This window comes from Panthera leo, chromosome A1 (assembly GCF_018350215.1).
Source record: "Panthera leo isolate Ple1 chromosome A1, P.leo_Ple1_pat1.1, whole genome shotgun sequence".
NCBI lineage: Eukaryota > Metazoa > Chordata > Mammalia > Carnivora > Felidae > Panthera > Panthera leo.
This window is the reverse complement of record NC_056679.1, coordinates 139,643,869-139,658,294: the sequence shown is the minus strand read 5'-3', so window position 1 is coordinate 139,658,294 and position 14,426 is coordinate 139,643,869. Positions and strand designations below refer to the sequence as shown.

At 39.8% G+C, this 14,426-nt stretch overlaps 2 protein-coding genes across 6 annotated transcripts in view; one reads left to right on the top strand and one right to left on the bottom strand.

The window, feature by feature from the left end:
* The window catches only part of POLK (DNA polymerase kappa), a 71,588-nt gene extending 58,936 nt beyond the window's left edge, over positions 1 to 12,652 (bottom strand). For 2 of the 3 annotated variants that reach the window (XM_042941196.1, XM_042941235.1), the window contains exon 1: positions 12,572 to 12,652. The gene's annotated coding sequence lies outside the window, so the exon portion shown is untranslated. Of the gene's footprint in view, positions 1 to 12,080; positions 12,385 to 12,571 lie in introns of those variants that run through there. The other variant, XM_042941206.1, reaches the window with a different exon arrangement.
* CERT1 (ceramide transporter 1) overlaps positions 12,460 to 14,426 on the top strand; it is a 105,780-nt gene continuing 103,813 nt past the window's right edge. The window contains exons 1-2 of one of the 3 annotated variants that reach the window (XM_042941258.1): positions 12,460 to 12,724; positions 12,952 to 13,357. In XM_042941258.1, the coding sequence (XP_042797192.1) occupies positions 12,642 to 12,724; positions 12,952 to 13,357 (489 nt within the window). In that variant the 5' untranslated portion in view covers positions 12,460 to 12,641. The remainder of the gene's footprint in view (positions 12,725 to 12,951; positions 13,358 to 14,426) is intronic. The other 2 variants (XM_042941244.1, XM_042941249.1) reach the window with 2 other exon arrangements.

Genomic DNA, 14,426 nt, shown 5'->3' with positions numbered 1-14,426 from the left:
CCTTCAAAGGACAGAGCTAGACCAGGTTCCTGTATTTTCTGTGAACACTTTCCCTTACGCCTGCTTCTTCATGTTCCCTTTTATTTTTTATTTATTTTTAAAAAACATTTATTTATTCTTGAGGGAGAGAGAAGGAGACACAGAATCCAAAGCAGGATCCAAGCTCCCGGCAGTCAGCACAGAACCCGACGCGGGGCTTGAACTCACGAGCCGTAAGATCATGACCTGAGCCGAAGTCAGACACTCAACCGACTGAGCCACCCAGGTGCCCCTTCATCTGCCGTTTTAAATATCTGAAAGATTTTCTCTGTCCCTTGATATACAGCAGCACTGCCTTCCTCATCCTCTTCCACCCCTATACTGCATATATTTACATTTTTTTCCCTAAAATACCCCGTTAATGAGGAAGGAAAAAAATACTTTCCATGGCTTAAAAAATTCCCAACCCTTTTTTCAAGAATATCACTAACAAAATGTTTAAATTACACACCTATTTAACTTCTGTCTACAGTATCATACACTAATGTTAATCACAAAATAGTTTGGGTTCTTATTCCATAAAAAAAACTAGCAATAATCAGTAGAAAGAAACAGGGATATTTTTGGAAAAGGCCTTCATCTCTGGAATTTACTAGCATTTCTTCACACATCTTTTCACATGTCTGCTTCAGGACAAAAGTAAATATTACTACATGGAGGGCACTGATCCTCTTGACTTCACTTTGGTTTTTGATAATTCTCTCAGATCATGATTTATAAAGTGTGGTTCTATCATTAAATGCTTGTTATGGTGGGATGCCATAATAGCCATGCTTTTCTTATGTATAAAAATTAACTATTCTCAATGGGAAAATATTATAAACTTTATAAATGATTTTATATATCAACTTTTATACTTTATACATCTATTTTTTAATGCAAAAAATTCACTGGATTGGATAAAGATAAATGAACTAATTTAACAATCTGTACTTTGATTTTTAAGATGAATGCCTCATTTGGTCAAATTATTATTATTTTGGAATTACAATGGTTAACACTTTCACTTGAGATAGGAAAAAGAAATACAAACTAGTTTGTGTTCAGTTATAATGTAAATTAAGGAACAAAGTTATATTAACCTCTAGTATACAAGGATCTGTTAGACCCAGCTTCAGTTTTTGAATTTCTTCTTTGAAATTTATTATCAGCACTGGTATTTCCTATCTTCCAAAGAAAAAGAACTTAGAAACCTTCCGAAGAACAAAATATTCATTTTTTAACACAATAAAGTTCACTTGATGCTTTTATAAACTGAAGATACATTATAGTGATCCCTTTAGAAATGGAAAATGCATTATGTTATTTTAGGGATCTTATTTTCCTGTATCTTGAGTATTTTGCTATTTCATTATCCTAGGAATTATTTAATCATTATTCACAACTTATGCTAAAAGATAAAATCATAAGAAAATGAAATAATGGAATCACCTAGAAATGACCTGGTAGTGAAATAAATCATCATTATAACAGCATACTTCAGTTTTCTAATTGTGTTGCCCACTATATTATATCTTTGAAAGAAAGCGTAAGAGAAGTACAGAGACACCATTTTTGCAAGAGGGAGCGGGAGGTAGAAACTTTCACTGATGAAAGCCTTTTTTTTTTTTTTCTAAACGTTTATTCATTTGAGAGACAGAGAGAGACAGAGCATGAATGGGGGAAGGTCAGAATGAGAGGGAGACACAGAATCCAAAACAGGCTCCAGGCTCTGAGCTGTCAGCACAGAGCCCGACGCGGGGCTCAAACTCACGGACGGCGAGATCATGACCTGAGCCGAAGTTGGTCACCCAACCGCCTGAGCCACCCAGGCGCCCCTCACTGATGAAAGCTTTTAATAAAAGCTAAACATAGTTGAAAGTTCTGAATTTTACATTTTCTGCCCATACTGAGCACAATTATTAGACAAATCAAAAGATGAATGCAAAGAAACTAACAGCACTCTAGACTATGATGATGCTGAAATTGCTCATTATTTTGCTTGACTGATGCAAGCAAAATTTCAGATCATGAATTTTCAGATGACTCAAATAGATATTTTCTCAAACTTAAGAATCAATGAGTAAACAACTTTTTTAATTTTTATTTTCTTTAAATTTTTTTAGTTCTTAATCTTTGAGTTTAATTATTAATTATTGCTACAATTGATCCAACAATTAATAATACATTTCTTGCTTCTGTGTAGGTTTAACTTTTTTTTTAAATATAATTTATTGTCAAATTGGCCTACATACAGCGTGTAAAGTGTGCTCTCGTTTTTTGGGGTGATTCCCGTGGTTCATCACTTACATGCAACACCCAGTGCTCATCCCAACAAGTGCCCTTCTCAATGCCCATCATCCATTTTCCCCCTCCTCCACCTCCTCTGATCCACCCTCAGTTTGTTCTCTGTATTTAAGAGTCTCTTATGGTTTGCCTCCCTCTCTCTCTGTTTGTAACTATTTTTCCCCCTCCCTTCTCCCATGGTCTTCTGTTAAGTTTCTCAAGATCCACATATGAGTGAAACCATGGTATCTGTCCTTCTCTGACTGACTTATTTCACTCAGCATAATACCTTCCAGTTTCATCCATGTTGCTATAAATGGCATGATTTCATTATTTCTCATTGCCAAATAGTATTCCATTGTGTATATAAACCACATCTTCTTTATTCATTCATCAGTTGATGGACATTTAGGCTCTTTCCATAATTTGGCTATTTTTGAAAGTGATGCTATAAACATTGGGGTACATGTGCCCCTATGAATCAGCACTCCTGTATCCCTTGGATAAATTCCTAATAGTGCTATTGCTGGATGGTAGGGTAGTTTTATTTTTAATTTTTTGAGGAATCTTCACACTGTTTTCCAGAGCAGCTGCACCAGTTTGCAAAAAAAAAAAAAAAAAAAGTATTGTTTATTTTTGAGAGCGACAGACACATAGTGTGAGCATGGGAGGGGCAGAGAGAGAGGGAGACACAGAATCTGAAGCAGGCTCCAGGCTCTGAGCTATCAGCACAGAGCCTGATGCGGGGCTCAAACCCATGTAACTGAGAGATCATGACCTGAGCAGAAGTTGGACACTTAACCAAGTGAGCCACCCAGTGCCCCAGCAATGAATTTTTAAGAAAAGCAAATATGGCATTCCTATCCAGTTAGTCATCCAACGGGAAGGTCTTCATCACACAGTATTATGCAACAAGAATTTGGAATATCCCAACTTGCTAATAGGACCATGGCAGTGTTCTTTCATCCTTTATGGTATTTGTGCACTAAAAGTTATTTAACACAGTTTGTAAGTCAACAAATGACTAAGGTAGATGTGTATGCAAAGTCAGGAAGGAAATAGATGAAGGAAATAAATATAGAAATGAAAATCTTATTTGACTTGTACTTGTAAGTAGTGTTTATAAATATAAAAATGAAAATATTTTACAATTATGGAGGAAAGAATATGGATGACTTCTGTCTAAAAAGATTATGAGATGTCAGTTTTCAACAGTTATTGAACAAGTTTCAAATGTTACTACATTTTGATATATAAGCCCACGACAAAGAACTAAACATAATGATAAGCTAGAATCAATTTAAAGATGCATATAATATCTGGAATCTTTATTTATAGGATGCATAGTTCCCAGGATTGTGTATAGACATTGATGAGCAGCTACTTGCTTTCAAAGGACATTCATTACTCATTTCAGGAAAATATAGAATAAAAATTTGTTTACTAGGTCTCAATATTTATTACAATTCCTAATAAAGTTACTGTCCACTATCCCTTGTTTGTTACTTCTCAAAATTACTCAAAAATATAAAAAAATATGATGACACCCATGACTATTTTTCCTGATATACTAAGAGTTAAAGCAATATATAATTCCTTTATCAACATTAGACAAAAGAATGATTGTAAATTAGATCACTTAAATTATTTATGGATAATTAAGACACAGACCTGCTGGGGCACCTGTGTGGCTCAGTCAGCTGAGATTCAGACTTTGGCTCAGGTCAATCTCACGGTTCACAGGATCGAGCCCTGCATCCGGCTCTTCGCTGACAACATACAGCCTGTCCACCTCCCTCTCTCTGTCGCTCCCTGGCTCTCTCTCTCAAAAATAAACAAACATTAAAAAAAAAAAAAAAAAAACTTAAAACAGACTTGCTAGCATACCTCTTTAGTCATGATAGAAAAAAAATTGAAAAGTGCCTACATAATACACCATTGCAGCTTAAAAATGTGTGTGGATGAATTTTCTTCAAAAGAAAAATTTCAAACTAAAGAAAAACTATGCAACAAACTAGGATGTAATTGGGCTCTAATAGATACTCAAATGTTTAATCATTTCAGGATAATAGTTGTCTTTGTTTTTGGTTTTTTTTTAGTCTAAAATCAATTTTATATATATTGAAAGTATATTATAAGTCTCTGAGTTTAAAAGTCTGAGCTAGACTATTAATTACCTTGACTTTGGTCAACTTATTTAACTTCTATGAACATTAATTTCTTTATATGTAAAAGAAGAACGTGTATTTTGCAAGATTTTTGTGAATACTAGATGTAATAGATGTAAAACAATGTCTAACATTGAGTAGGTTCTTAACAAATGATACTTGTTCCTTACAAAAAGCTATGATGGAATTTGGTTCTTTAGTCTCTCATTAATTTTAACCTGTTAGTTACTTTTCTTCTCAGCCTTGTTAATTGTGGTTCCTACAGCTTCCCTTTAATCATCAACCACCTAAACTTACTTCATTCATCTTTAAATATTTAGTGAACATTATGTGATAAGCAATTTAAATCTTTACTTGCTCTTTAATAATATGGTCACTATTAAAACCAAATCAATATCTTTATACACTTAAGTATTGCCTGTATTCCTAGACAGTAAAATGCTAGAAAACAATGAATCCATGGAATATGTGGTATATATCTCTTATTTTTAAAGCATCCCAATCAGGATCATCATAGAGCAGGTCTTAATACCTTAAATGAGGATGAAGATAAGCTGTATGTTCATAAACTGTACCACCATAACAACATGTATAGTTATATAACAGTATTTTTCAGCTTACTTGACTAAGGAGAAGAGGATCTGAAATTACAGTAAAAGTGAAACAATGAAAGGGCTGGGGAGAAAAACAGGAAGCAAAACACATTTACAAAATAACTATCATGAGGATCCTACCAATATTTAAAAATACCATACTGCTTAAATAGTCTGACTTTAACAAAAGAATTTCTCAATGTAACAGGAAAAGAGGTTAAAAGTTAGAGACTCAAAAGCTTGAGGGTAAAAAACAAAATGTGTAGATGGAGAGAGTGGATATTAATAGCACTGTTCATCCATAATAGATGCATAGTGTACTTTTTAGACTAAAGGATTTTTTACTGTTATAGTGAAACCCATGAAATACCAAATACCCCTGACAAGTTTTTATCCCACAAAACCAAACAGATGTAAAATAAAGGATAAAGGAATACAATTTCAATTTTATTCAACAGTAAGAATGAATATTTCTGCTTGGAACATGCCTGGCTTGGCTCTCCTCTGTACAACAGGAAATGAGATAAAAGGGTAGCCCTACATGCCCTTTGAAATTCTGTTTCTGAAATCCCTGTCTTATTGCCAAGTATTAGAACTTTCTATGGGATATGACATATTCCTAAGTAAGTGCATGCAATGCATTAAGGTTATCAGTGAGTACACCCCCACCCTATACAGTTGTCCTTGAGTTAAAGATCAATATACAAGGGAGTCCAAGACATATTTACAAAGTCACCTTAGGGATCAGAGTAATAGAATAAGACCTAGCTGTATACGTATAATATAATAATAACTGATGTTAATAAAAGTCTTTTGACCCAAACAGAGTGTGGGTTAAGCAAGAAAAGTAAGCATTGACAGTGCCTGTGCTCTGTATCAGGGATAACTTAACTTACTGCTACTAGTCATTTAGAATCATAATTATTCCCCTTGGAGGAAAACAAAAATATGAGATTAAGATGTAGGAAGAAAACATCAAGCCTCTTATTTGAGACCAGGATACAAAGAGCAATCACAAGGCCGGAAAAAATGTGAGAGGATTAGGGGCTCTTGGGATACTGGGGCAGGAAACAAGAGTGAAGTAAAAATTAAGAGTAGGTATAACATAAGCTTCCTTTCCTTCTTCCTATGAGTCAATTAAAAGAGGATGGAAGGTTCCATTACAGATTTTTTCTCCTAGCTTCTCACTCTTTCTCACCTATTCCTTCCTCTGCTTTTCCCATCACTGCTGCCAATGACTGCTATGGTAGAGAAGTAATACAAGAGGGAAAATATTAACAGACAGTAGTAAAACACAACACATATAAACAATGGTAATGCAAGGGAAGGGGAGAAATAAGGAGAAAGAAAATAGTATCAGCATATGCAGCAAGAAGAGAGAAATTCTGCAGCTGGCTGGCTGAGAGGACCCTTCATATGGAAAGAGTGCACATAATCTGGTCAGATTAATTACAAGTTTTTTATTCAACTAGATTTTATGGTCAATTTTTGGTCTTTTTCTTTCACCAAGTGCAAAAATTTGTTCTACTATTCAAAAAATCTGGTAGATCTTGTGAAAATGTGTTAAGGAAGCATAATTCAAACTTGGGATTCATGAAGCCATGAAGGGAAGACTAACACCCACATACCACTTGTGGAAGCTTGCATAGTCCACCAGGAAGATTTCCCCTTTGTCCAGCAAGATGCCCTCTTCAAAAAATCACCCAAGCATTCTGTCCACACTGCTCCTGGGCACTTTAAATTATCTAAAGGACTGAGGTCTTCTAAACGGGCTGTACTCAGCTACCCACCCATCTCATGAACACAAATATATCTTGGTAATGATTTGCAGGTTTTCCCACTGGTTTGAAGCCCTTCCATGTAGACAAGCTACTGCTTCTTCAGTAGCTAATATCCTATTGGGAAAAAATCATCCCTATTTGGGGAACCCTACCTGAGCTCCACAGTGACTGGGAAACCCATTATGCTGGTCAAATATTACAGCAAGTCTATGCTGTTTGGCCAGTTCTACAGCATTTTCACTGCTATCATCCTCATTGTTCAGAACCAGTCACACCAACCAACTGCATCATCAAAACTCAACCGGCGAAATTTGTGGAAACCCTCCAACTAACTACCGTGGCCAAAAGTAGCACTGATGGTCTTTCTAACGCTCAGATCCATGCACCTAAATTCCTCTGGAGAAGTAAAATCCCACGTCCATAAAATTACAGAACAAGCATACTGACTACAACAAATTCCACCTGACCATCTATGGCCCTTTGATCTCTTTAGCTGGCTATCTTCAGGTCTGGGCTCCTGGTTTAGAACTAATATACAAACTAGGGTCATTATTCTTATTTATTTTGTAAAATCATTTTTAGATTATATACTGTAGCCTACCAAACCTTTGTAGAAATGGTATACTCCAAAGAGTGATGCTGGTTCCGCATTTCAAGATGATCTCCAACAGATACAACCTAATAAGATACAGACTTTAAATGGGAAATGCCTGAGAGTTCTCCCTCCTACCTCTAGTCACTCAAAAGTGGCCTCAAAGGTTTCCAATCTGCAGACATGACACCCAGAAAAGGTCCTTCCTGGCAGTGATGGACAAAAATGACTCTAATAAGGAAGAAATGGCCCAACTCTTGATCAGCAATGATTTTAAAGAAAATTCTTTATCAAATGGGGGAAATGTGAAAATACATTAAGGAAACCTAAAGTAAAATTGGAGTTGGGAAGTCATGGAGAGAGGACTCTCACAAACTCATCACTCATAGCTTGCACAGTCCAGCAGGAAGACAGAAGATGGCCTTTTGCTGTCAAAAGTAAGCTGCCTTCCCCTGCAGCCAATGAGAAGCCACCACCACTTCAAACTCTCATTTGCCCCAATGAACTTTTGTAGAAAATAACCCCTCCCAACTTCCTCCTTTCCTTTATAAATGGAAGCTCTTCTCTGTTCTCTGGACTTGCCTATGGTTCCCCATGGTTTGTCACAAACTGCAATTTCTCTGCTATTCTTGAATAAACTCAATTTTGCTGGCTGAATTACTTACCTTTTTCTTTTAGAAAATTGACAGTCCTTTAAAGTTCATTCATAGACTAGTATACTTGGGTTGCTTACACTAGATACCAATGTACCTGTTATGATTTGGGTGTAACTGGAAAACTGTTAATTTGGAAGATATGCACGCCAGATGTTGATTATAGATAGGTAAAATACAATCTTTTTTTGCACCAACAGAAAAGATTAAGATACAAAGGGGAGCAACCACTTCAGCATTCCTATATTCACTTTACACACTTAGTATATCCACTTTTGTGAATATGCCTGCAAGGATATTTTACAATAATTCTGTACAATATCACAAAAGATGAAAACATGCAAATTTCTTGTAGCCCTTTACATTTCTGAATGTGTTTACTTGTGCAAATGCAAATTTCTTGTAGCCCTTTACATTTCTAGTGTTTACTTGTTCAGAAATGGACATAGAGAGGCGCCTGGGTGGCTCAGTGGGTTAAGTATCGGACTCTTGATTTTGGCTCAGGTCACGATTTCATGTTCATGGGTTCAAGCCCTGCAATGGTCTCTGTGCTGTCAGCATGGAGCCTGCTTGGGATTTTCTTCCCCCCACCACCTCCGGCCTCTCCCCCACTTGCTCTCTCAAAAAAAAAAAAGCGGGGGCGCCTGGGTGGCTCAGTCGGTCAAGTGTCCAACTTTGACTCAGGTCATGATCTCGTGGTCTGTGAGTTCGAGCCCCGCGTCAGGCTCTGTGCTGGCAGCTCAGAGCCTGGAGCTTGTTTCAGATTCTGTGTCTCCCCCTCTCTCTGACCCTCCCCCGTTCATGCTCTGTCTCTCTCTGTTTCAAAAATAAATAAACGTTAAAAAAAAATTTTTTATATAAAAAAAAAAAGGACATAGACGCATTTACTACCATACAAATGAATATCCATTTTGATAAACATGCAAATATCCATTTACAAATGTATTTAACAGCATAATAGTTGGGAATATATATAGTAATAAACAGCAACTAGTTAAACTAATGTCATTTATTAAGTTAGTATAAATATGCATCCAAAATCATGATTATTAAGGATGGCCAACTAGGATTCACACTCAGGAACTGTCTGCTTGCTCACCCTGAACTAGCATGAATCACCATAGTGGCACAAACTACATGGTTCTTGAACAGTCCTGACAGGAACATTGAGAAGCTAATATGATCAATTAGTATTCAAAAAAAAAATGCATTTAAAAATGCATGAAAAAATGCATGAAAAAAAAATGCATTTAAAGGAACAACCAGTTATGGTTAAATTGGAAAGGCAAAGAGTCTTGAAGAGTAGCTTTATTTCTAAACTTGCATTTAGGGGACATGCTGAATGTCACAAACACAGTAACAAGTCATAAAAGATCTGTCAATTTATATTATTTTATTTATTTATTTTTAAAAAGTTTATTTTGCGAGAGTGAGAGCGAGACAGAGGCAGAGAGAGGGAGAGAGGGAGGTGGGGGGAGGGAGGGGGAGGGAGGGAGGGAGGGAGGGAGGGAGGGAGAGAGAGAGAGAGAGAGAGAGAGAGAGAATCCCACGCAGGCTCTGAGCTGTCAGCACAGAGTCCAAAGTGGGGTTTGATCTCACCAACTGTGTGTTGTGTTCATGACCTGAGTGGCAACCAAGAGGCCAGAGGCTTAACAGCTTAACCCACGGAGCCACCCAGGTGCTACTATATTATTTTAAATGTGACAAGATTCATTACACAGCTTACATGATAACTTCCTATAAGGAGATCAGCAAATAAGGACAATCCTTTTTTCTTTAAAATTCCAAATAGCTATTGTTTTAACTAAAAAGACCTGGGGCAAGTGGCCTACAGAGATGCAGGATTAGAAAACAGGATTAAAGAAGAGAGTTTGTCATTGCCAGTCTGTCATTTACCTTCTCTTAAATAGTATTCAGCTATTAAAGTTACATGTGTACCTTTCTTACCTTGTTTTCTGTTATAATCTCCTTAAAGGAAAAGCCCCCATGCCCCTCTTTTTTAACTTTTTACTATTTTAAAATCACCCAGTCATAGTATCCTGCACATTGTATGTTTGTTAAATTAAATCATTAACTGGAAGATGGGATATAATACCTGAATTATATGGAATGAATGCCTTATATATGCTGAGCACTATTTTAGGGACTAAGGATAGAAAATAGTTATGAAAAAAAATGGATGAAAAAAAATTTTAATTCCTGTCCCCACAGAACTCACCTTCTAGTGGAACAAAATAATATATTCAGTCTAATACATCCATTTAAACATTTATCATGTGCTATGCCCTTGAATAGAAATAATATGTTTGGTGTTCAACAATGGGATTTTCATACATGTTAAATGATTTCTCAGAATGCCCCTTCTCCCACTCCTATAGTTACAAACAGACTACTACAGTGAAACAACTTCCTACTGAATAAAGTGGGAACCTCAGAGATGTAAGTGATTATGGTTGCAACCACACAAAACTTAGAAATGCTAAAATATGATAAAAAGTTCAATTTCAATATAAACATATTCTATGCTCTCATGATTCTAAGTTGCATTATGAAGTAGATTTCTCAAATTCACAATCATTCCCTTAAGACTAATGTCCTTTTAAAATTCAGAGCTTAAGGGGCCTCTGGGTGGCTCAGTTGGTAGAGCAACCGATTCTTAATTTCAGCTCAGGTCATGATCCCAAGGCTGTGGGGTCCGGCTGAGCACTGAGTGTGGAGCCTGCTTGGGATTCTCTCTCTCTCTCTCTCTCTTCCCCACTTCCCCCCTAGCTCGCCCTCCCTCTCTCTAAAATAAAAATAAAATGAAAATAAAACCTAGAGCTTTAAAGAATCAAATATTACATCTAACCATATGTATTAGGTAATCAAAAGGGAAAACAAAACTTAATTGCTACAGTATTCAAAATTCTAAAGACATAATTTAGTAATTCAATAAAGAGGAAAATATGCTACATGGGTTTTTTTCTCTTTTGAATGACAACCTTGGGATTTTGTGTTAATTAACAGGTTGCCAAAGTATTTTCTAAAGCGTTATCTCAAGGTTTTATTCATCTGAATGGCTGTTAATAATGATTATTTGATTTTACAATGGAAAAACAATCTGTAACCTATTTACAACAGACTCAGCATCTATAAGCATCAGGCAAATGAAAAGATACCACAGGTCCTTCTCAGACAATTCCTATCATTCTGGTTTTCCCCAAAGATCCCAGTTAGTTGGCCTCTATCCTACCAGAGTTATTTCTGGCCACTGTGCCTTTTCCCCTAGACTCAAAATTTCACTCCCATCCTCAGTCCCTGAAGGGCGCAGGTACTCTAAGGTTTAGTAATGAATTTTGTTGTTGGCAATCATTAGGAAATTGACAAGACGTAAAGAACTGAAGCTACAAAATTAAAGATCTCACAATAAAAATTATCCTTATAATTTATGTAAAAACAGACCAAGATCTACTATATCTTCTTTTGGTCTTCCTAATTCTAGCCTTAGGAAAAAAAAAATTTTTTTTTTAAATTTTAGAGACAGAACGCGTGAACAGAGGAAAGGGGCGGGGGGGGGGGGGGGGGGAGGGAGAGAGGGAGAGAGAGAGGGAGAGAATGAATCTTGAGTAGGCTCCACCCTCAGTACCAGCCCAACCGGGGAGGAGGGGTGGGTGGCTGGATCCCATAAGCCTGGGATCAATCAGTACCTGAGCCAAAAGCATGAGGCGGACACTCAACAGACTGAGCCACCCAGGCACCCCTTCAATTCTAGTCCTATTTTGTCTAATCTCTTATTATTCAACAAGACTACTGCATTTTGGTTTTTCTCGTAAAATTTCTACTCTACAACCTTCCCTACGTCCCAGACAGAGATAGGTCCGTAGAGATGGTTAACCTAGCTTTCAGGAAGATACTTATTTAAAACTTAAACTCCAGGCTATCATTTCACATTCTCATTTTACTTTTAAAATTCCACAAACGTCATTTATTCTTTGATATCTTCAACTTACTTTCCACAAAAAGGACACTCTGTAAATCTAATAATGCGAAGTACTTGGTCACGTTAGAAGTGACTGAAAATTCTTCCTCTCAAAGGCGGGAAACGTCAAGCGCTAAGTTTAACTTCTCAAGAGCGAGATGAAAGACCGTCAAAATTTGCAGGGGGGGGGGGGTGGGGTTGGCAGAATGAAACCTCTTTCTCACTAGAAAGGTGGCTAACCCCTGGCCCGTGGCTGAAGCAGAAGAGCCCCGTACATCCCCACCCAGGAAAGCGGCTCGATACTCCCCGGCTTCCAGGAAACCGCCATGGAAGGCAGGCCCGGCATCCTCAGCGGAGAGTTATCTCACGTCCGGGCCTGCAAGCTCAGCAGGTTCGTCATAAACACTCTAGGCAGAGATAGAATCGTGGCCGAGGAGGTGGGTCACACAACTGTCAAACGAAGCCCTACCACCACTCCACCGGTCCCTAAGGATACGAGCCTTGCTGGCGCGGAACACTCACCCGTTACCTCAGGATCGTGACTACAACTCCCAGGCGACTGAACGGCCCAAGGAGCAGCGTCTTTCCCAGAATGCAACAGAACGGAGACCCCACCCCTTCTCCTTTCTCCGCTCCTCCCACTTTTCTACCCGGCGTCACTCGGGAGAACCGGAGGTAGGGTGCGGGAGGGGACCTCCAGCCCTCGGCGTGATTCGTCAGACGTTGGGAGGGGGACGGGGCGGGGAGCAGGGGGAGAATGGGAGGACGAAGGGGAGGGGAAAGGGGAGGGGAGGGTAAATAGTGGGCCAGGCAGGAAGATGGCGGCGGTAGCGGAGGTGTGAGTGGACCCGTGTCTCTGCAACTGGATTTTCTTTCCCCTTCTTTCCTTTTCCTTCTACGAGATTGGCATTGAGGGGGCTGAGTTCGGGTGGTGGCGCTGGGCGCAGCGCAGGGGTCACGGCGACGGCGGCTGCTGACGGCTGGAAGGGCAGGCTTCCTTCGCCGCTTGTCCTCCTTCCCCGGTCCGCTCGGTGTCAGGCGCGGCGGCGGCGGCGCAGCGGCCGGACTTCGTGCTTCCTCCAGCTCCCCCCGGCGCCGGAGCGGGCACTCTTCCCTTCGCCATCTCCCGACCCTTCACCCCGGCTACTGGGCGCCTCCTCCGGCGCAGCTCAGGGAGCGGGGGCCGGTCTCCCGCTCGGCTGTCGCGCCTCCATGTCGGATAACCAGAGCTGGAACTCGTCGGGCTCGGAGGAGGATCCAGAGACGGAGTCCGGGCCGCCTGTGGAGCGCTGCGGAGTCCTCAGCAAGGTGAGCAGCCCGCGCGTCCGAGGGCCTCCTGCTCAGACTTCACCTGCTGTGAGGCAAGCCGCTGAGGGGATGGGGTGGGGTTGGGCGGGAGTGGTGGACTGTCCCGGGGCGGGGGCTGCGGAATGTGCCTGGGTGCGGGGCTGAGTACTGCTGCAGGAGTGCCCGGGCCGGGGTGAGGGTGGGGGTGGGAGGGAGAAGGGGACTGTCCTGCTCTCCTACCCTGGGGCTCGGCGGCGGTGGCCAAAGACCGGAGAAAACGCGTCCCAGCCCCGAATTCAGTTTGGGAGCGGCATGCGTATCGTGACTTGGGACTCAGAGCGGCATCTGTCCTGGCCATAGGAACCCGGGTTGGGCAACAGCAGTGTTCGAATGCCTGGGTTTGGGAGCAGTGCAGATCGGACCTCGCAAACGAGGTTAGTTCGGAGATGGAGAGCAGGGTTGGAGGATTCGCTGAACGCGGCTGTGTAGACAGTTGCCGGAGCAACTGGATATGGTGCGGAAAACTGAGGCGGTAAACTATGCCAAGTTAGATACAGTGAGAGATCTCAGGGAAGGTGACTTTTGTACTTTTCCCCTCATCCTATTCCCCAGTTCAGAAAAGAGCTGTCGACTCGGCACGTGATAGGTACAAGAACTAGTCCAAGTAACTTGGAACAAGTCAGAATAGAGGCCAACCTTTATTTAGTCCAGGAAGAACACTGTTAATAATAAAATATTATTGCAGTCAAAGGGCCAGAGTAAGGAAAACACATCTTACCTTTCCTGAAAATTTTAAATACCGTCTTTCAAAATTTTAGCAAAGCATATAGTTGTAGGACTGTAAGGCCAGTTAATTAAATTCGATCAGGCCCTTTTTGAGATGTTTGATTTTTTTCTTTTGGTAATATATGGGTGTTTGCTTGTTTATTCGTTCAAAGTTTTGCTTAATAAGATACATATTGCCTTTATTACTTCCTTCTCTCTTCCTGTTAAAGTTTTAGAAATGGCCAGTCCCTCAGCAAGCTGGTCATAAGATACAAGATCATGTGCAGCCTACTGGCTATTAAGAAACCATGCTGCTTCCAGTATA